Source organism: Typopeltis vanoorti, chromosome 3 (assembly GCF_054136105.1).
Source record: "Typopeltis vanoorti isolate ZY-2024b chromosome 3, IOZ_Tvanoo_1.0, whole genome shotgun sequence".
In the NCBI taxonomy this organism is placed as follows: domain Eukaryota; kingdom Metazoa; phylum Arthropoda; class Arachnida; order Uropygi; family Thelyphonidae; genus Typopeltis; species Typopeltis vanoorti.
In genome coordinates, this window is record NC_143551.1 from 148,261,631 (window position 1) to 148,285,409 (window position 23,779).

Consider the following 23,779-nt stretch of genomic DNA (forward strand, 5'->3'; position numbering starts at 1 on the left):
GCTCATTTACATTTTTCTCTGTGTTACATTTTTCTCTGTCATAGCACATCTGCCAACTTATTTGCTTGGAACTTTTGGTATGCTTTCTTCTTTTCCAGAACTGCTACTTTAACTTCTTGTGTCTACAGTGGGGGTTCTTATTTTTCTATCCTTACAGATAACTTTACTATATATCTTCCTATCTGAATCAGTCAATGTCTTATTCAGAGTTTGCCACAGAAACTCCAATGTTTGGTTCTTGTTTTCAAACTGTTTTAAATTTTTTTCAATAAAGATTGTATAGTCAAGTCTACCATTAAAACCTATAAACCTATAAGTCCACCTATAAAACCTGCTTTATAACTCTTCATTATAATTCAATTCATCATATAATTCTTGGAATAAGAGAGAGAAACTATAGGGATTATTACACCTCTATATGGAAATAATATATACATGTTATTTGACATCCATGTTTAGTTGATGTGAAATCATGTTATGGCTGATAGGGAGGTATTTAATAGATCAAAGTGATCATTTAGCATATTTTACTAGCAATTTGATGTCATTTACTGATAGTTCATGATTGAATTATTGGCTTTTTACCTAGTGCTTTTGTGAACAAAAGTTAATAATTGGCTGCAGGATATTAATTTAATTTTCTTGATTTTTTTTGTTATAGTTAAAATAGTAAATATTAGAAAAGACTTATTTCAGCTAATTTTTAAATGGTTATTACAATAAAATGTAGGCGATGTTCACTAGTGGACTTAAGGAATCTGAAATGTCTGTCATTAACATCCAAGGAGTTTCTCCTATTAGTATGGCTCTCATCATACGTTTTGTCTATACTGGTGAAATTAAAGTTGAAGAAATGACTGTATGTAACCTTCTTCCTGCTGCCACAATGTTTCAGGTATTAAATCAGCTTTATTGAAATGTAGTTTTAAATATAAAATTTTCAAATTTTTTGTTTCCAGAAGTAAAATCATTTTGGTAAAATTTTCTCTGACATATGGGCAACATTCTTTTTGCATTAATAAACAGTGTGTTGGGAGAGGCATTAATTTATTCTAAGACATTTTGATTTGGCATGAAAGATCTACTCTTAGAAAACTGTTCTCTTGAGGTTTACCTTCTACCTTTTCTAATTGAATGGCCAGTTTTCTCTCCTGTCTTCATATTTTAGTAGCAGTAGTATGGAGTACACATGCCTCCATACTTTCAGTTACTCTTGTCCATTTATACATAAATCACTATCTTCTGTATTTTTGCTGATAACAGTATGTGTGTGCTCCATTGTTCCTCGTCATTCTCTGTTGGAGGGAGGACAATACTGTTGACTTCATTGCTATCAGAAACAAGCTTTTCTAGAAAGGACTTGAAAGGGATGGGGGGGGGGCAGAGATATTCGTTTTGAGATAGCAAGATAGCTTTCATGATTGCACAGTGTTTTAGAAGTCTAAAATATAGATCGAGTTGATGTTCTTGTCACCATGATGTGAAGTATGCTGAACTTCGATGAAGCCCAGTCAGTCTGTGCAACCAATCCTCTGCCTACACTTTAAATAGGTGGGCTTTTAGTAGTCCTGGATATATCTTCCAATAAACAGGCATTAACCACCATATTGAAATTATCTAAATTTGAACTAATATAGACAGGGGTCAAGATGTATAAACCACGCCAGAAACCAGGTTTGGACTTCAGAGCATACAATCATCATCATCATCATCAGCCATTGTTGATCCACTGCTGGATGAAGACCTTTCCAAGATTACTCCAAAACTATCTGTCCATGGCTTTCCTTTCCCATGTCACTCCTGTAGATCTGATATCATCAATCCACTGTGATTTAGGTGGGCATTGTGGGTGTTTTTCCTCTCATGAAATTCAATCCAGTACTTCTTTTGTCTACTGTTGATCTTGTCTTCGAGCAATATCCACAGCCCATTGCCACTTTAGATGTTTCATTTCACTCTTCCTATGATGTCAGAGACTTTGGTTTGATTTCTTATCCATGCATTCCTTTTGTGATCCAATCTTGTGATACCAAGCATACTTCTTTCCATACTAAATTGTGTTGTTCTTAATTTTTGAATTTCCTTTGCATTCAGTGTCCATGTTTCACAGCCATATGTCAGTAAAGAATACATTGGTTAAAAACTTTTCTCTTCAGGCATAATGGTAGTTGGTCTTTGAATATCGAATGTAATTTTCCAAATGCTTTCCATCCAAGCATCGTGCACCTTTTAATTTCATCCATGATATTTTATTCCATTGATATCTGTTGTCCTAAGTATATGTAATGATCTACTTGTTTAATTTCCTCATTATTCATTTTTATTATTTCTGGTTGGACATAGCTATTGAACATAACTCGGGTCTTCAGCGCACGTATCGGTTATTTTGCTGTTCCTTTTTAATATTGCTAGCTTCTAATGTTCCTAGGTATTTATAGTGTTTATTAGCCAAAATTGCTTTTATAAAATTTGCACATTTATCTAAACCAAATTCCACTTTGATGTCCTGTCTGAAAATATGAACTGTGTAAGTCTATTTGCTGTGCAAATTTTCCATATAACTTCAAGTCATCCATATACAACAGATGGGAAATTTGAATATTATATTTAGGAATTTCACATCCAAGTTTTGTTTTCTTCAAAATCATTAACAAAGGTATCAAAGAAATGTTGAAGAGCAATGGTGACAAGGAATCACTTTGGAAAATTCTATGTTTAATGCTAATATCTCTGAATCATTCATTATTGATTATTAAAGTTGTTTTCCATGATTTCATAGCAGTAGCCATAAATGTATGTTTTTGCTAATTTATTTGTAATGATATTAGGATCCAGGAGTGTGGGAGGGAACCGAATGCTTTCTTATAGTCTCTCTATGCCATGTTTAAGTTAGTTTTTTGTCTTTTTGAATTACTGAGGATCATTTTATTAATAAGGATCTGGTCTTTTTGTTCCTCTAGATTTTTGAAAATTGCCTTTTTTGTTCAATCGAATAAATCTGATTATCTGATATGAAATTTGCTATGATTGCAATGAACAGCTTAAGCATAATTGGTAGGCATGTTATTGAACAATAGTTACTTGGATCTGCATCCTTATCTTTCATGAAGAGAAAAGTATGTCCAGATATCATTCAGTCTTCCACTGAGCCTGACTGCAACAAATAATTAAATTGTTCTGCCATTTGATCATGTAGACTGGATAGATGCTTTAACTAAAATCCACGCCTTTTGCATTTGTTTTTGTTTCATTTCTGATTCTGTTTCCTTAATCCATGAGGCATCTTTATTATGTTCATAGAATTATAGTGTTGACGAAGTGGCTGAGTGGTTAAGGCGATGGACTGCTAATCTATTGGGGCTTCCTCGCGTGGGTTCTAATCTCATCTTCGTCGTAAAGTTATGAGTGATAGAAGAGGAGAGAATGGGAACAATAGAAGAGAGGGAATGAGAGAGAGTTATATGAATGATAGAAGAGGTGAGAATAGGATAAGTGGAAGAGAGGGAATGAGTGTCAGATATAGGAATGATAGAAGAGGAAAAAATGGAAACAGCAGGAGAGAGGGAATGAGGGGAATGCAAGGGAGCACAGGGACTAGGGATAGAGTGATGTCAGGAAGGCAGGTAAGTAGGGGAGCACAGAGAGAAAGTATTACAGGAGAGAGAGAGAGAGAGAGAGTGAGGGATACATGTGAGCAATCGAGCAATAGAGTGGTAAGAGGTGTAATGCATGGGGACTCAATGATCCGTGGTGTTCAAGATAGGATGCGTGAGGAGTGTTTGCCAGGAGGAACAATAGAAAGTGTGGCTATGGCAATTAAGAGAGGTGAAAAGGTGGATGAGATGATTGTGATGGTAGGAACAAATGACTTGAGTGGTAATGTAAGTAGGACAGGGGGAAATATGAGATTCTTGCTTGAGGGTGTACGAAAGAAGACACAGAGAGGAAAGATAGTGTGTGTGTGTTGCCTAGGTATGATAGTGACGAGCTGAGTAGAAGAGCGGTGATATTGAATGGCATAATAGTGAGAATGTGTCAGAAGAGAGGATTGGAATATGTGGATGCTTGGAGTGCATTTGAGAACAGAGAGGAATTGTATGCGAGAGACCGCTTGCATTTGAATGAGGAAGGACGTAGGCATCTGGAGAGATTGCTGTTCTGAACGAGTCAGAACAGCAATCCCAAGATTCCCAGTCAGAATCCCAAGTACTGACATTATCCCAAGATGTCAGTACTTGGGAGAAGGGGGACTACATCAGGTAACACTGAGCCCAATGAAGTCTAGAGGGGATAATGCTGGGTATAGAAACAATGGCATTTTTATGCTTTATACTAATGCCAGGAGTATTCAGAAGAAAGGGGAGGAATTGGTGGCCCTGATAGTATCAGCCTGGCCAAAGATTATTGGGATCACCGAGATGTGGTTGACAGAAGAGGATATAATAACAGGAATAGAAGTTGCTGGGTACAGCATTTTTCGGCAGGATAGGAAGGGAAAGCGTGGTGGTGGAGTACTGCTTGTGATAAGTGACGACCTATGTCCTCTAAGAGTGGAGGCTTTGGAAGGCTGTGACACTAATGATTTTGAAAGCATATGGTGTGAGGTGGAGGTGGGCAAGACAGGATATTTAGTGGGTGTTTCTACAGATCAAGGAGTACAGAGGGTGGGGACCAGAAGATGTTGAGACAGTTGAGCGTTGCAAGTGAAAGAAGAATGATTGTTATGGGAGATTTTAACTACAGCAGTATAAATTGGGTAGAGAAAGATGCATGTAGCAATAAGGGAATGGAATTTCTAGAGTTCTTGAGGGACAAGACAAATGTCTTAGGCAACATGTAACAGAGGGAACAAAAGGTTCAAGAGTTTTGGATTTGGTTATAGCATCAGAAGAGTTGATAATAACTGAGATGACATCTCTCCCACCAGTTTGAGAGAGTGACCATATGGTTTTGACTTGGAAAATGAATAGACATGCAGGAGTGTCAAAGAGACGGGAATGTATGTGGAATTATAAAGCAGGTGATTATAAAAGTCTTAGATGTCAACTTGGAGAAGTTTCTTGGAGGGAGGAATTGGAAGGCCGGGATATTGTTAGAGCTTGGAAAATTGTGAAGGAATATTTGTTAGCAGCAATAGTAAGCTGTATTCCACGAGTGAAGAAGAGGACACAATTTGGAGTAAAGTGGATGACAAACAATATTAAACAGGAACTGCATGCGAAAAAGAGGTTATGGAAGAAATATAAGGAGACAGGTGAAGAGAAGATGCATGAAGAATATAAAACACAGGCCAGGAGTGTGACTAGTATGGTAAGGAAGGCAAAATTGGAATATGAGAAAAGATTGGCCCTTAGATCCAAGGAAAATCCTAGGGAATTTTTTAGCTATGTGGCCAGTAGGAGGAGAAATGACTGTGGAAGAATGACATTGTGGGATAAAAATGGGAATGGAGTGACTGATGCAGAGGACATTGTGGAATTGTTCAATGAACACTTTATTGGAGTATTTCATCCTGGAGGAGTCAATTTGAATACTAGAGGAATAGGGCAGGTTCAAGGTTTAGAGGTGCAGGAGGAGAGTGTGTGTTCCAAATACTGAGTACTCTGGATGTCAGTAAAGCTGTGGGACTAGATGGTATTTCACCATGAGTTTTGAGAGAATGTGCTAGGGAACTGACAGCACCTTTGACCAGGCTTTTCAGTGAAAGTCTGGCTGTGGGAAAGGTGCCCATGAAATGGAAGGAAGGTAAGATAGTGCCATTGCATGAGGATGGTAACAGACTGGAAGTGTCTAATTATAGGCCAGTTTGTGTCTTCAGTAGTTAGTAAGATCTTGGAGAAAGTAGTGAGGGACCGTATACAGCATTGGGCAGATGAGGGTAATGTTATCTGTGAGAGTCAACATGAATTTGTGAAGGGGCGCGCTTGTTTTAGCAATATGCTAGCCTTTTATAATAAAGTTACAAGTGCATCAGATGAGGGGAAAGGCATATACTGCCATTTTCCTAGACTTAGCAAAGGCATTTGACAGGGTACCACATGATAAGTTGATATTCAAGTTGCAGCACATGGGTCTGGATGTTAGATTGGTCAACTGGATTCAAGATTGGCTGTCCAACAGGTATCTCTGATACCTGTTGGATAGCCAATCTTGCTGTCCAACAGGTATCTCACTGAGCCCTGTGACCTATATTGTTTAACCTTTATATCAATGACATTATCCTTGGATTGCAAGGAGATTTTCAGTTGTTTGCGGATGATGCGAAGCTGGGAAGGGTTATTAGTGATAGTGCAGATGTGGTAGCCCTGCAAGAGGATTTAAATAAGCTAGATAGATGGGCAAATGAATGGGGTTGTCAGTTTAATGCAGCAAAATGTAAGGTCTTGAGGTTTGGGACACATCAGTGAGATGCTGCATACTCTACGGGAGGAGTTAAACTGGTGAAAGTAGGGGAGACAAGAGATCTGGGGTTGATGATTGAGAGAAACCTGAAATTTAGGGGACATATTGCAAAGGTAGTGAAGGTAACACAGAGGATTGCTGCAATAATGAGAAGGACGCTGACCTGCAGAGATAAAATGGTTATCATTCCATTGTATAAGACTCTGATCAGACCACACTTAGACTATTGTTCTCAGATCTGGTCCCCAGGATTTGAAGGGGATAAATTAACTGTGGAAAGGGTACACAGGCAGATAACAAAGATGGTTTCAGGACTTTACAATGTTAGTTATGAGGATCGGCTGAGGGAGTGTGGACTGCAGAGTTTGGTGGATAGAAGAAGGAGAGGTGATATGATTGAGACTTTAAACTGTTGAGAGGTGGTTACAGGGTTGACACTGGGGAGTTCTTTCATTTGGTTGAACAGCAGGAAGGAGTCATGACAAGAGGCCATCCCTGGAAGTTACGAAAGGAAACTGTGAGCAAGAGGGTGAGGAGTGGTTTCTTTGCATGGAGGGTGGTTGAACCATGGAATGCATTGCCTGATGGAGTGGTGGGAGCGAGAACGGTCAATGTGTTTAAGGAGTGGTGTGATAGACTTTGTGTTTCCTAGGAGGGACCTCCCTCAATAAGTGTTGATAGACTTGTGTTTCTTAGAAAGGACCTCCCACAAAGAGTCTTTTGACTCCATGGAGGCCTGAATAATAATAATTATTATTATTATTATCCCAGATTGACTTCCAAAATTTGAGTGTTTCTTCTTTTTCTGGTGAATGATCGTTTGCATTTTTATTTCTCTGGAAAGACTGAGAGAAGTGATGTTGATTCAGTCAAAATTGCATATTTTGTACATATTGGTTTATTCTTGCTTCATATCTTTTAATTTTCTGTGCAGTCGTTATAATTCTTTGTTTTAGCTCTTCAGTAACTTCAGCAATTGTTTTATTGGCCAAATTATATGTATTTATGATTTTGTTTTTGATGCTATTATTTTTCAGCCATCCTTCTTTAAGACTCTTTGAGTTGCTCAGATATGCTTGAAGTTTGTTGATTTTTCATTCCAACTGGATTTTCCAATATTATTATTATTATTGCAAGGGCACCTCCATGGAATCCAAAGACTCATCACAGGAAACACAGACTATCCACTCAATTTGTCATACCTCTCCTTGAACCCATCAAGAGACAAAACACTAACAACTGACTTTCAAAAAAATCTAGTCCTCACACTTTTACTCAACTTCCTATAGCTGAGTGCTGAAAAATTTCTCCCATTAATAATATAAAACTTTAAATAACGCAAATGTTTCTATCATATTCCTTCTTTTTCTCCTATCAATGAATATCTTCATAGGGAACATTCCACAGACCAAACACCATTTTGGTTGCTCATCTCTGAATCCTCTCAGAGGAAGAATGACTATATAAAGGTTATGCTTCCATAATCATTCTTCCTCTTACTTGGCACATAGTGAAAGTAGAGACCCACTGTTTCATCCTTTTCAAGGTTACAACTTTAAAGCAGTAATTCCACAGACATAGATAGTATATTGACTGAAATGACCCTAATGATACTACCTAAAAGCCTCCCAATTGGCTAGCAAATCATTTTGCTGTTCTGTTCTGCCTAGAAAGAGTAGTGATACTTTGGGAAGGAGAGGGGGGAGCATTGCCGAAGCCACAGTTTGCAGAGAAGTTGGGTGCAATGGCTGGCTGTCTGTTCCTCACACTGTGGTGTCCATTGACTTTCCCAAGAAGTGTACATTACATATGGTTAAACCATCCAAAACTTTACAGATTCACTTTGCAAATACATATCGTATGGTCATAGTCCCTTCCTTTATGTCGTTCATTGCAATCTTCAGTCTACAAAACTGCACTTTTACACAAATACACACTCAGTCACACACATCAAATTTCTGCTTCTTAGTGCTACTTATCTCAGTTATCCTCATTACATGCTCTCTGACACTTTTTGTCTGATTTCTAATGTGGTTTGAATTCTTTATAACATATTTAGTAATTCTGCATGCTTTCGGATTTTGCAATTTCCTCCAAATGTTTCTTCCTATCTTCTTATAAAAATGTACTGAACTACAAGGGTGGTCTGAAAAGTTCTCGGCCTCGACAATAGATGGCAACACTATTAGAAAGATTTTTTTTTCTAAGTTGGTACATCTGTCATAAGCATTCATGTGAAATTGCAAGTCATTCTATCAAGGTAGTTTGTTTTATACAGCTGTCTGAAGCAAAAGTATTGTCTGTATCCCTTGAAATGGATAAAATTGAGTATCATGCAGTTATAAAATTCTTTGTATAAGAAGGTTTAACACCAAAAGAAATTCATTCAAAGTTCATAAAAGTTTATGGGCACTCTTCTCCTTTGTTTTCAACAATTAAGAAATGGGCTGCCAAATTTAAACATGGCCGTACCAGCCTTGAAGATGATCTATGTGAAGGATTCATGTGTAGAGGCTTAAGTGCTGTGAGGACATAATGTTGGAGGCTTAATGGATGTTTTTCAACACTCAAAAAGAATTAAAATAGAATTTAATACTTCCTATATTTCGTCATAGTCACTAGGACATCTATGGGGATTACAAAAACAATTAATGTAACATGCACACACAAATCTTACAATACTAAGCCCAACCACGTGGGTGACACTAAAGTCCTATCTAGGTGGAGCGCCCTCTAAGGGCGGTAGTAGGTGGCCTGGAATGTAAGGTGGGACCTCTGGTGATGAGTGTTTCCCAAATCTTCGGAAGCTTAATACAACCGTATTTGTTAAGGTTTGGTTGGTTTCTGAGAGCTGCTGCTGCTTCTAAGAAAAGCCTCTCTTTCTTGAATTTGCTGTGGTGGAGCATGGTGGTTTTCTTCCATGATACTATGTGGGTGGTGTTGTCCAAAACATGGTCAGCCAAGCCTGAATGGCCATGGTTATGTTTGCATATGTAAGACTTGTGTTCATCCAGGCAGATGGATGCTGATCTGCCTGTCTGTCCAAAGTACGCCAGCTTACAGGAACAGGGTACTTTGTAAACTCCAGGCAGTGAGAGAGGAGGGAGTTGATCTTTCGTAGAACGGATACGGGTAGCAAGTTTGCGGTAGGGCTTATATGCTGTGTGTAGGTTGTACTTTTTTAGTATCTTGGCTATTTTATCAGATGTGCCACGGATGTAGGGTATGGTGATGGCATTTTTAAAATCTTGTTGACGAGAAGGACGGGGAATGGGGGAGGAACTGATTATTTTTTTGATACTGTGTTCGCTGTAGCCATTGGAGAGGAAAGTGTTGTGTATGTGATTAAGCTCAGTAGTAAGGGCGGTTCCACTGGAACAAAGATTGTGGGTTCTCTTGGTAAGAGTTTTAATAATGCCATATTGTTGAGAGGAGTGGTGGTGGGAGAGTTTGTGAATGTATCTGCCTGTGTGTGTGTGGGTTTTCTTCATACAGTGAAGGCAAGTGTATCATTAGGCAGGCGTGTGACTAAGGTGTCTAGGAAGGGTAAACAGTTGTTCTTTTCCTTTTTCATAGTAAACTGGATTCTTGGATGTAGGCTATTAAGATGACTGAGGAAGGAGTCTAACGTGTCTGGGCCATGAGGCCAAATAGAGAACACATCATCTACATATCTTAGCCAGATAGAAGGTTTGAGTGGGGCTGAGTCTATGGCTCGTTTTTCGAAATCTTCCATATAGAAATTGGCAAGGGGGAACCCATGGCAGTTCCCTCTATCTGCTTGTAGATTTTTTTCTTCCAAGAGAAATACCCACAGTTAATGGCAAAGGAAAAGAGATCTAAGATGTCAGAGGGAAAAACGTTTTCTAAGAGAGATAAGTTGTCAGTTAAGGGAATATTGGTAAACAAAGAGGAGATATCAAAGCTTACCAATATGTCTGTATTATTCAAGGTTAAATTTTCTGTGAGGGCTTTAAAGTGGGTCGAGTTTTTTATATAGGAAGTGGACCTTCCGGTTAGGGGGGGTCACTGAGTTGGCCAGCTTTAGACAGTCTGTAGCAAGGTGCATTGGTGGCATCTACTATAGGTCTGAGTGGGGAATTGGGTTTGTGGATTTTTGATATACCGTATATTCGGGGGGGGGGGGGGCGGAAAGGTTTAAGTTTTTTCGTGACGTCTTTTAAGTAAGATTTTTAATTTCTTAACCTGTGTTTTTGTGGGGTCGTGTTCTAGCGGGATGTAGGTAGCGCGATCGCGGAGGATAATGTTCATTTTACGATTGTATTCAATGGTATTAAGAACGACTGTGGCATTACCCTTATCCGCTCTGGTGATGACGATACTTTTTTCTTTGCGTAGTTTCAGGAGAGATATGCGTTGGGCATACGATAAGTTGCTTTTTGGAGGTGAAGAATGAGCGAGGATGTTGGCTATCTCTGACAGTAAGCGACCGATCCCCCATTCGATGTTAACCATAACATTGAGCACCGGCACTTCCTTCGGAGTGACGGCAAAATTACGGCCAAGGCAAAGGGCGCTGACGGCATCGTCGTTGAGACTTTTGGAAGAGAGGTTTACTATTGTCTGGAGCGGTTGAATTTGCGGTTGTGGTTTATTTTTAACCAGGTTGCTATATTTCTTGACGTGTTTATTTTTTATTTTTTGAAATTCTCTCTGTGTGGAGGTTTCGAAATAGCCAAGATACTAAAAAAGTACAACCTACACACAGCATATAAGCCCTACCGCAAACTTGCTACCCGTATCCGTTCTACGAAAGATCAACTCCCTCCTCTCTCGCTGCCTGGAGTTTACAAAGTACCCTGTTCCTGTAAGCTGGCATACTTTGGACAGACAGGCAGATCAGCATCCATCTGCCTGGATGAACACAAGTCTTACATATGCAAACATAACCATGGCCATTCAGGCTTGGCTGACCATGTTTTGGACAACACCACCCACATAGTATCATGGAAGAAAACCACCATGCTCCACCACAGCAAATTCAAGAAAGAGAGGCTTTTCTTAGAAGCAGCAGCAGCAGCTCTCAGAAACCAACCAAACCGTAACAAATACGGTTGTATTAAGCTTCCGAAGATTTGGGAAACACTCATCACCAGAGGTCCCACCTTACATTCCAGGCCACCTACTACCGCCCTTAGAGGGCGCTCCACCTAGATAGGACTTTAGTGTCACCCACGTGGTTGGGCTTAGTATTGTAAGATTTGTGTGTGCATGTTACATTAATTGTTTTTGTTATCCCCGTAGATGTCCTAATGACTAGGACGAAATATAGGAAGTATTAAATTCTATTTTAATTCTTTTTGAGTGTTGAAAAATATCCATTAAGCCTCCAACATCACGTGAAGGATGTTCAAAAAGTAAAGCATCAGAAATTATTGATCAAGTGCACGATATGGTATTGGATGACTGGCGAGTTAAAGTACGTAAAATTGCTGAGACTATAGGCATTTCAAAAGAATGTGTAGGATATATTGTGCAAGAAGAATTTCAAATGAAAAATCTTTGTGCAAGATTGGTGCTGCATTTACTCACAGCAGATCAAAAATGCACTCGTATGAAAATCTCTGAACTGTGCTTCGAGCGTTTTAACAAGAATAAAACTGATTTTGTGCATCGATTTATTATTATGGATGAGGCTTGGATTCACCATTACACACCAGAATCCATCAGTCAAAACAGTGGACAGAAGCTAGTTATTCAGCGCCAAAGAAGACAAAGTCGGTTCCATCAGCAGGAAAGGTCATGGCATTGGTGTTTTGGGATGCTAAAGGCATTTTTTTTATTAATTATCTTGAAAAGAGTAAAACAATAACCTGGAGATATTATTCCGATCTTTTAATCAGACTAGACGAAAAACTTTGTGAGAAAATACCCAATTTGCAGAAGGAAAAAAGTATCTTTCATCAGGACAATGCACCTGCCTGCAAAGGTATTTTGGCTATACCTTTGCCAAAGGGTATTAAGGGATCTGCACAATGAATTGTTGGAACATCCAACCTATTCCCCAGATTTGGCTCCCTCTGACTCCCAAAACTAAAACTCTTTCTCGTTGGTCAGCGTTTTTCTTCGAATGAAGAGGTGATTGCAGCTGTAGAGGGGTATTTTGCAGATCTTACTGTGAATCACTACAGGGTAATGGTGCTGGAGCATTGCTGGAATAAATGTATTAGTCTTAAGGTAGATTATGTTGAAAAATAAAAATAATTTGAAATTATGAATTTGTTTTTTCATCGTTAGGCTGAGAACTTTTCAGACTACCCTCGTAATTGCATGATTCACATTTTACACAAAACGAAACAGCAGACTTCAACCCTTGTACTGCACGACAGTCCTGGGTGTAGAAAGGCACCACTATCCATTGGATTTCATGTCCATTCAACATCTAAAAAGTGTATAGTTTTCAGAGTTTGATATCTTTACAAAAAATGCCAATTACCAAAAATTTTTTTGTTTCTTTCATAGTCTAGAAGTAAAAATTGCTTTCTAACTGTAAAAGCAAAACTTAACTATTTATCTCTGGTCACCTTCTTATCATCACCCAGTGACAACTGACACACTCATTTTTATTTGAATAATACTTGTATGTTAGTGATTGTTTGGGAAAAAAAAAAAAAAAGATACAGTTACATTGAAAAGCCTTAGGAGGACCTTCAAAAATGCATGGATAATAATTTCAGAATAATTTTCCTTCTAAAAATAATAAATCAGAATTACTCTAATTTAGTGTCATTGCTGAGAATATGAACGCATGCAATGACATCCACATCATTGTATGGAAGGACTTCATAATAAGATTGAATAATAATGGACCAAGAACTGATCACCTTAAACCAGTGGTTCCCAAACTTTTTTTTTGTTTCACAGCACCCTTTAGTGTATCAGGATTTTTCCACAGCATCCAAAGTCATAACTTAGTCCTATGCAATGATAGGATGGACATCCTATCATCGATGGTCCAATTCTAAAACCATGTGGGCCAAGTATCATTTCAGTGAAAATATTGGATATTTCGTGGCACACAGTTTAGGAACCACTGCCTTAAACCTTTTTGATCCACATCTCCGATACACTATTGTTTTGATACCAGCCATCCAAGCTAGGTAGTTTATAATTCAGACCTATAGCCTCTGACTTATGTAACAACTTCTTTCCATGCTGTATCCTCTCAAAAGTCTTAACTGAATCCAAAAGTGTTGTTGGCTATCCATTCCCTCCCCCTATCTAATTTATCTTGAATATTATAAAATGTGATTAAGTTATTCAAAACATGAACGTAGTAAACCTTTGCTGTTCATTGCAAGATTTAGTTTCTTTGTCATCCCATTTCTGCCATCCAAAATCTTCACCACCACTCCACAGATACTGAGAGGTTGATAGATACATCACTCTTTGCACCACTCTTATGCAATAAGATTATCATACTTTCTTTCCATTCCTGTGAAATCTTCTCTGTCCTGACACTCAAATTATGCAGCCAAGTCAAAGACACAACCAGTTCAGCTGAACTTTTAGCATCTGTGCTGATATCCTATCAGCCCCTATTGCCAACTTCTTGTTCAACAGCTCTAGTATTCCCTCCTCATACACCTGAGTTTTCCATCTAGTGTAGAACTAGCATTGGATTCCATGTTGCATATACCAGGTTGATTGCCCTTAGCAAAAAGGCATTCATTACTTGAACTATCTCTTTCTGCATCCATATACCATACAAATTCATTAGCATAATTCTTTCACATTCGCTTTTTTTACTTGCAGCTTATCAATAGAATTCTTTGAAATTCTCTTTAGCTTTCAGAGTTAGTTTCTTTTCATACTCAGATTTAGCTTTTTGCAATACTTATAACTCTTCTGGGGCTGCACCTTATAATATTCGTAACTGATTTCATCCTTATGCACACAATATTCCTTCTCTTTTTCTTGTTAGATTCCACCCCACCAGATAACCTTAAGTTCACTGCTACATGATGAATTGTTACTAATATTGCAAACATAGCTTTCTACCTTAACTGATTTCAATCATCCAATTCATTAGCCAGTACACCACCTCCTCTCTCTCATCTTGTCTATCCTTCCTAAAAAATGCTTTATCCTTTTTTCACTTGATACTAGTTAGTTCATTTACCACTAAGAGTTATGTGTCTCAATAATGTTCAAAATCTGATGCCACAATATATTCATAAAGGCAACAGACTGAACCTCTTCTGATGCTCGACATTTGTGTATAGATGTAATAAGTTATTACCTCCAAGGTTTTTTCTGTGTACTCACTTTTGTAGTCTGCATGACCCAGATGGACGACTTGCTGATCTCTGTTCATATCTGATGTTTTACTTGGGTATAAAAAAGTCTGAACAAGACAAGCACACAATAATCCTTTCATCTTAATAGTCAATAAATAAATATAAACTTAATAATGGAAAAACTTGCATAAAAAGATTATTTAATAGTATAATTTTCACCTGTGTGTCGCAGGCATCTTCAGTACATTTTAAGCTAAAATAAAAAAATAACTGACGATGTACTGAAGATGCCTGTGACACGCGGCCGAAAATTATACTATGAAATAATCTTTTTTACGTGAATTTTCCGTTATTAATTTTGTATTTATATGTCTGCTCACGGTATTCCCTTATTAAAACTTAATAGTCAACAAATAATTTCTCCCGACTCCTGACCCTGACACCAAACACATTCAAGTGCCGGCCATCCCTCTTATATGCATAAATCTGTTCTTTATTCATACTCGCTCTGCATATCCAAAAAAAAAAAAAAAAAAAAAACTCGCAATCATTTCTTCTTTGCAACCCTGTACATTGAATCATTTGTCATCATATCCCTCCTTTTTAATTCAGTAATATCATATTTTGGTAACAGACTAATGATTTTCACTTTCTCATTCTTCACCTGTGCTTCTTCACACAATCCTTTCATATCCTCTTTTTTAAATAACGAAACCTGTGGTGCGATCATAATTAAAAGAAACACACGTATTATCCACAGTGAAAATTATTTAATTGTAAATATTTCATCCTAAGTATCTTACGACATCATCAGTGCAGTAGTTTTAAACAATAATAGGAATAACATACAGTTAGGGAGCATGATTACAATAGAATCTCATTAAACGTGCGTAACGTGTTACAGAAATAAAAAAAAAAAAATTATTTAACACAATTTTGTATGACAATTTCCCATAATTTAGGAATAATAAGAACGTCGTTGCAGTTGAAGTTTGGTCTGTGTAGTAGGGCTTCAGAACTTTCTTTGTATAAACATTCATGTTTATATAAAGATCTACGTAAAAGTTTAGACTTTTCCCAATGGATCCTATGGTTTGGATTTTCAATTCCGTGTTGAGAGAAGCCAAATTTCTGCGGTTTAAAAAGACGAATGTGGTCTCGGTGTTCCAAGATGCATTTCTGAACAGACCTACCTATCTGTCCAAAGTAAGACAATTTGCATGAGCATGGAATCATATAAATGCCAGGCAACATCAAAGGTGAGAGTTTGTCCTTAGGAGAAGGTAACAAGTTGTAAATTTGGTTGATAGGTTTGTAAGTAGCGGCAAAATTGTATTTCTTCATAATTTTAGAAAGACGTTCAGAGATGCCTTTGATGTAAGGTATGGGAATCCTATGGACTTCTTCCTGTCTGGTTTGATGTGTGGAGAAGTGACTGATGATTTTTTGAGTTATTTTAGGATTATATCCATTTAGGATGGCTGTATTTTTGATTACTTGTAATTCCTGGTTTAAAGATTCTTCAGAGGAGCAGAATTTGTGTGCTCTGGAAACTAGTGATTTAATAATGCCAGATTTCTGAGATGGATGATGAGTGGAAGAATTGTGAATGTAGCGACCTGAAAATGTAGGCTATATCCAAAGATTTCTTAATATAATCATTGTTTTAAATGAGAAATCTTCAACACTTTTCACAAAATTAAAAATTAGTAAAAAAGTACTACCAGTTACATAAATTTTTGTTTCATTTTAATATATATATACATACAAAACACAAGCATATATTACATAAAAAATATATTAATTTAGTTTATTTACCTAATGGAAGCGATGGAACCGTCTTCTTTTCTTTGGATATGTAAATCCAAAAAGGAGATACCCTGTGAAGATTCTTTTTCTAACGTAAAGTTGATGCGATGATGAAGAAGGTTCATTTTATCTAGAAACAGTTGTAATTCATGTTCGGGATGATCCCAGTCTGCAAATACGTCATCGACATATCTTAACCAAATTTTTGGTTTGGGTTCAAAAGTGAATATTTTTTCCTCAAGGTGTTCTAGAAACAAGTTTGCTAGGTTTGGTGATAAAGGAGATCCCATTGCTGTTCGTTCTTCTTGCTTGTAAATTTGACCTTTCCAGGTGAAGTAACCTGATGCAATAACAAACTTGAACAATTCAACTATATCAGACGGAAATTTTTTGAGTTAGTAATTCTATTGTTTCTTTATGGGGAATGTTTGTGAAGAGGAAGACAATGTCGAAGCTGATTAACAAGTCAGTTTTTGATAGTTGAATGTCTTTAATTTTTGTGTGAAACTCAGTAGAATTTTTGATTGAATAGACTGAGTGGCCTATGTGAGGGCAGAGAAGGTTAGATAAGAATCTTGATAACTTGTAAGTTGGACTGCTGATACAGTCTACGACTAACATAATCATTACCAGAGCTGATAAAGGAAATACCACTGTGGTTCTTGATACAAACTCATATGACTGAAAAATAAATTTACTTCTTCGAGATTGTAATACTTATGCCAAATTGGATTATGATCCTACAAAACATCATCTCAGAAAATTAAATAAGCTACTTAATGAAACTTCCTCCTTAAATGAAGATACAATCAAAAAACTTAAGACATACCATGCAAGACCTCCTAGAATTTATGGCTTACCTAAGCTACACAAAACGAATGTTTCACTTAGACCCTTCGTAGACTGTATCAGCAGTCCAACTTTCAAGTTATCAAGATTCTTATCTAATCTTCTCTGCCCTAACATAGGCCACTCAGTCTCTTCAATCAAAAATTCTACTGAGTTTCACACAAAAATTAAAGACATTCAACTATCAAAAACTGACTTGTTAATCAGCTTCGACATTGTCTCCCTCTTCACAAACATTCCCCATAAAGAAACAATAGAATTACTAACTCAAAAATTTCTGTCTTATATAGTTGAATTGTTCAAGTTTGTTATTGCATCAGGTTACTTTACCTGGAAAGGTCAAATTTACAAGCAAGAAGAACGAACCGCAATGGGATCTCCTTTATTACCAAACCTAGCAAACTTGTTTCTAGAACACCTTGAGGAAAAAATATTCACTTTTGAACCCAAACCAAAAATTTGGTTAAGCTATGTCGACGATGTATTTGCAGTCTGGGATCATCCCGAACATGAATTACAACTGTTTCTAGATAAAATTAACCTTCTTCACCATCGCATCAACTTTACGTTAGAAAAAGAATCTCCACAGGGTATCTCCTTTTTGGATTTACACATCCAAAGAAAAGAAGACTGTTCCATCGCCACATCTGTCTTTCACAACCCTACATTCTCAGGTCGCTACATTCACAATTCTGCTCCTCTGAAGAATCTTTAAACCAGGAATTACAAGTAATCAAAAATACAGCCATCCTAAATGGATATAATCCTAAAACAACTCAAAAAATCATCAGTCACTTCTCCACACATCAAACCAGACAGGAAGACGTCCATAGGATTCCTATACCTTACATCAAAGGCATCTCTGAACGTCTTTCTAAAATTATGAAGAAATACAATTTTGCCGCTACTTACAAACCTATCAACCAAATTTACAACTTGTTACCTTCTCCTAAGGACAAACTCTCACCTTTGATGTTGCCTGGCATTTATATGATTCCATGCTCATGCAAATTGTCTTACTTTGGACAGACAGGTAGGTCTGTTCAGAAACGCATCTCGGAACATCAAGACCACATTCGTCTTTTTTAAACCGCAGAAATCTGGCCTCTCTTAACACGGAATTGAAAATCCAAACCATAGGATCCACTGGGAAAAGTCTAAACTTTTACATAGATCTTTATATAAACATGAACGTTTATACAAAGAAAGAAAATTCTGAAGCCCTACTACACAGACCAAACTTAAACTGCAACAACGTTACTGCAACGTTCTTACTATTCCTAAAGTATGGGAAATTTTCATACAAAATTGTGTTAAATAATTTTTTTTTTTTTTACTTCTGTAACACGTTACGCACGTTTAATGAGATTCTATTGTAATCATGCTCCCTAACTGTATGTTATTCCTATTATTGTTTTAAACTACTGTACTGATGATGTCGTAAGATACTTAGGATGAAATATTTACAATTAAATAATTTTCACTGTGGTTAATATGTGTGTTTCTTTTAATTATTTTTCATATCCTCTCTTGTACTGCATTTATCACTAGTTAAATCGTTTGTACCCATGAGAATTACTTAATAATGCTTAAAAAATGGTTTAACACATGTAATAGAAATTAGAATTTATTAAACACTCCTATATACACTTGTTTCCATAAATGAAGGAACAAAGAGAAAAATCATAACTTGGGGTAAAATTGATTACTTTCCTTCCTATCAGCCAATTTTTGCAACTCACAAAATCCGAGTATACCTCTACTCCAAAATTCCTAGCTTCATAATTTTCCTGAAATTGTGCCATCAATGTGGTATGCAGCTTGTAATCTTTTTTCCTCAGAATGAATAACTTTACGCTTTTCAATTAAACTGGCATCCATTATATTTTGCCTATACCGTCAGCATATTTAAATCATCCTGCAATCTTTCTCCACCACCTTGATTAACTATTACCCTACCTAATTTTGCATCATCAGCAAACAACTGAATATCTCCCTTCAAATCATTTTCTTTATAATTTATGTACAAATTAAACAACAGTAGTCCATCCATGCACAGAACATTGTAGCAAACCACTAGTCATGTGCTTTCTCCTGGATTCTGCTCCTATAGATACCATTCTTTGGTATCTATCCATCAGCCACCCTTGTATTCATACCACTTTCATCTGGTATCCTGTCAGATACCTTTACAAAATCCAGCTCAACCAACTCAACTGTCACTCTGTTGTAAAAGTTCATAAATTACTAAGGCAAGACCAACCTTTAAATAAAGTCATGTTTCCCCTCCCCCCATACAGTATCATATTCTTATCCACCCTTTTCTGAATTGTCTTTGAACAATTTTTCCAATACTTTTACCACCATTCCTGAGATACTGATTGGTCTATAATTTGCTGCCATTGTCTTGAAGCCTCCTTTATGTAAGTGAACTATTTTGCACCTTCCACTCCATTCTGGACTTGACCAGAGCTGAGACTTAGTTAAACAGCCTATTGAGAGTATTTGCCCAATTGCTTTCTGCATTCTCGTAATATATGATGTGATATCCCATCTGACTAATCCCACATTCATATTTGCATTGGGAGTCTGGATCCTAAGTTTTCCGCTTCATCAACCTCTGTTACCAGTCATTTAATGGAGACATGTAATGTATGGTAGACATCATACTATTTTTTTAAATCCCACATTTAAAATGGTTTTGCAATAATGGTTTCGCACATGTAAAGGAAACTAATTAATTTATATATATATATATATATATATATATATATATATATATATCAGCATTCATATTTACTCGGTAGATAAGTCATTCAAACTAATTTATTTTTCATATATATACAGGGTGTTCGGGATAAATTTGACATATTTATAATTAATTATATTTTTCCGTAAGTTACATGTATTAACACACACTTCTCTTCATTTAAAAGTTTGGACCCTTCTTCATTCATATACAAGATGTCAGAAAGGATGGATAGCTGGAACCCACCTGAATCATGGAAGAGAATAACTTGTATCATGATGATTCGTGCCCGCCATCAAAATAAGGATATTACGACTGCTGCCCAATGCTCCCTGAATACAGTAAAAACAATCAGGCATGAACTAGAGACTTGCAATGGTGACTACGAGGATGTAGCAAGAAGAAAGATCCCTAGCAGACGATCTGATTGCGTTCGTACAGCAGAATTCCTCGCAAATCTGCAGGAACAGGTGTTGAAGAACCCTGGCATTGGAATTCGGGCTTTGTTCGTGGAGTTGCTAACTGTAGTCAAGCCCTGGATAACAAGGGTAGCCAATGGTAGGCCGTATGTATGGCAGCAGGATTCGGCCCCTTGCCACACCTCTGGGAAAAGTCAAAAATGGTTGTCTGAAAATTTCTACGACTTCACCAGTCCAAATGTTTGGCCTCCAAACTCCCCAGACCTTAACCCCATGGATTATTTTGTATGGGGCGCAGTTGAAAAAGACACCAATCGCACTTCCAGTAATACAAAAGCCCAGTTAATGGATAAAATTAAAACAGTTTTTGCGGCCCTTCCCAGGGAGACTGTAGCATCAGCTTGTTCGAGGTTCCGAAGCAGAATTGAAGCTGTGATCGATGCTAATGGTGGTTATTTTGAGTAAATCTTGTTGATAGTATTGTAATTAACTCTGCCTGTAATGTTTTTTTGTCAATTCATTAAATTTAATAGATACAAAGAAGATTTTCTTTTTCCTTACGAAACTGTCAAATTTATCCCGAACACCCTGTATATATTGCTCATTGTAACATGAGCATTATTCAGGGAGAAAGCAGAATTGACTACAGCAATTAAAATATGAACACAAGAATGAGTCATACTGTGTGTGTTTTGGTTGTAGCAGAGCAAGTAAGAGGAAATGCTATTAAAATTCCAGGAAAACAGGTATAGTTGTGTAATCAAAAAATAAATAAAATAAAAGGTAATAAAAATAAAAAGTAAAAAATAAATAAATAAAAATTATAAACTTTTTTTTTTGTGGTACCCACCTATGAAAAGTTATTAGTAAACCTATAGTACATTTGTACCATGGGTAGGCTAAGGATTTTTTTTTTTTTTTCATTTTTAGCAATTTTATAATTTTATTTTGTATCATCATCAAATTCCTGACATTTACCCTCAAGAGGTGTACAGGATTTGATAGCACTACATGAAATATTTACATCATTACTAACTTCTTACCTATAATATTCCTCCAAATCAATCTATTACCTGTCAAGGCTTCAACATTGTCAGATCTTATATTTCTATCTACTAAGGCACTTTTTACCGTATCAAACCCACCCATATCTTGGTGTTACTCTGGGTCTTTTCCCTGCCAACCTAGCAGAGAACACTTGTTTTGCTAATCTTTCCTCTCCCATTCTGTTTAAGTGACCATACCACTTGAGATTAGCTCTGCTAACATGTTCCTGGATGCTAACAATGTCAAGTTCTTTCCTAATATCCTCGTTTTTAATATGACATTGCCATTGATGCCATCAGTTCATGCCTCTAATCTTTCTCAGGACTCTCAAGTCTATGGTCAAGTGTTTTATTTCTAACCCAGCTCTCAGATCATAAGTTAAAACTGGTTTGAACACTACCTTATATACAGATAATTTAGTGTTTCGACTAACTTTGTTGATTGTTGATTCTGTTGTCTATTTCCATATTTAATTTACCATTGTCACTAAAAATAATTCCTAAGTAGCTGAAATGTTTTACTTGTTCTATAGGGTCTCCATTCACAATGCAGGTGATATTTTCAATGCTTCTGCCTATTTCATTGTCTTTGTCTTGTTATTGCTAACCTTCATACCATATCTATTACAACAGTTATTCCATTTAGCCAGGGAATCTTGCAGACTTGTAGCATATTTATTTAGAAGTATAACATCATCCGCATAAAGCAAAGAGCTGACATTAACATCTCCAATTTTGATATCAGGTTTAATACCATTTTCCTTCATAATGTGATCCATATAGATAATGAATAACAGAGAGGATAATGTACTTCCTTCAATTCTAACTGCTGACTTACAACTCAAATAAAGACTAAGTATTGCTTGATATAATGCCCCATCGACACCATATAACTGCAGCATATTGAATAACTTCTCTCTTGATACCTTGTCAAATGCCTTTTCCAGATCTACAAAACTTAAATACAGATCTCTGTTACATTCCCATGATTTCTCAACTGTTTGTCATAAAGTGAAGATCTGATCCTGACAGCCTCTATTTGGCCTGAATCCAGCTTGTCCTTCACCAAGCTTCCCTTCCACAATCCTTCTCAAACTAAATCTTACCAGGAAGAACCTCTGTAATTCTCACATTCAGTTTTATTTTCCTTTTTATATATGGGTACTATGAGAGCTCTACTCCAATCATCTGGAATTCGTCTGTCTGTCCAGGACCTCTGAACTATGCAAGCAGCCACTGTAAGACTTTTATACCTCCATACTTGAGCATTTCTGTCTGCATATACTCCAGCTGCCTTTCCACATTTCAGACTTTTGATGGCTTGTTCTACTTCAAGTATGATATGTATTCCTGACTGCATAACTGGTCGGGTTTTTTACCACTGTACTATCATTAATGCTTGTTTCATTTAGCAATTTTTCAAAGTAATTACTCCATACTTCAAGCATATCTTTTTCACCAGTTTTCATATCACCTTTATCATCTCTAATTCCTTCTACAGCACTCTTTCCTCCATTTCTGAACTTCTTCAACAACCTCCAGAATATCTTGCCACCTTTTTGATATTTATTTTCTATGTTCTTGCCGAAGTCTTCCCATGACTTTTGTTTAGCTAGTTTTACGCAGTGTTTAGCTTTCTTACATTTGTTTCTGTATTCTCTAAGAGCACAAGCTGACTTATTTGCCAGGAACTTTTGATATGCTTTCTTCTTTTCCTTCACTGCCTTTTTAACTTCGTGTGTTCACCAAGGAGTTCTGATTTTTCTACCCTTGCAGATAACCTCACCACATGTCTCTGGTTGAATCAATCAATATTTTCTTCAGAGCTTGTCACTCAATCTCCAAGGTTTGATTCCTGTTCTCAAACTCTCATTTTTTCTTGAATAATGCTTGTATATTTCAGTCTACAGTTCACACTTGAGAGCTGCTCAACTTTTGCTTTAAAACTTTCTTACATGTTATTCTTTTCAATATGAAATTCAATTTTATCCTGCTCAAGACTATATGGTGATCACTTCCAATTTCAAATCCTCTGTACATTCTAGTGTCCTGCACCAGAGAGAAAACATCACTATCAACAATAACATAGTCAATGAGCCTTTTCTTATTCCTTGTCTCTTCTCTTCTCTCCATGTGAATTTGTGCACATTTTTATGTTGGAACATTGTGTTAGTAATAACCAGTCCATGTCCTGAACAGAAATCCAACAAGTATTTGATATTATTATTAGCTTTGCTCTTTTCT

At 36.8% G+C, this 23,779-nt stretch overlaps 1 protein-coding gene across 6 annotated transcripts in view; it reads left to right on the forward strand.

Moving 5' to 3' along the window:
* Keap1 (kelch like ECH associated protein 1) overlaps positions 1-23,779 on the forward strand; it is a 210,987-nt gene that overhangs the window by 37,967 nt on the left and 149,241 nt on the right. For all 6 annotated transcript variants that reach the window (XM_090416110.1, XM_090416111.1, XM_090416109.1 and 3 more), the window contains one exon: positions 731-895. In XM_090416110.1, the coding sequence (XP_090272236.1) occupies positions 731-895 (165 nt within the window). The remainder of the gene's footprint in view (positions 1-730; positions 896-23,779) is intronic.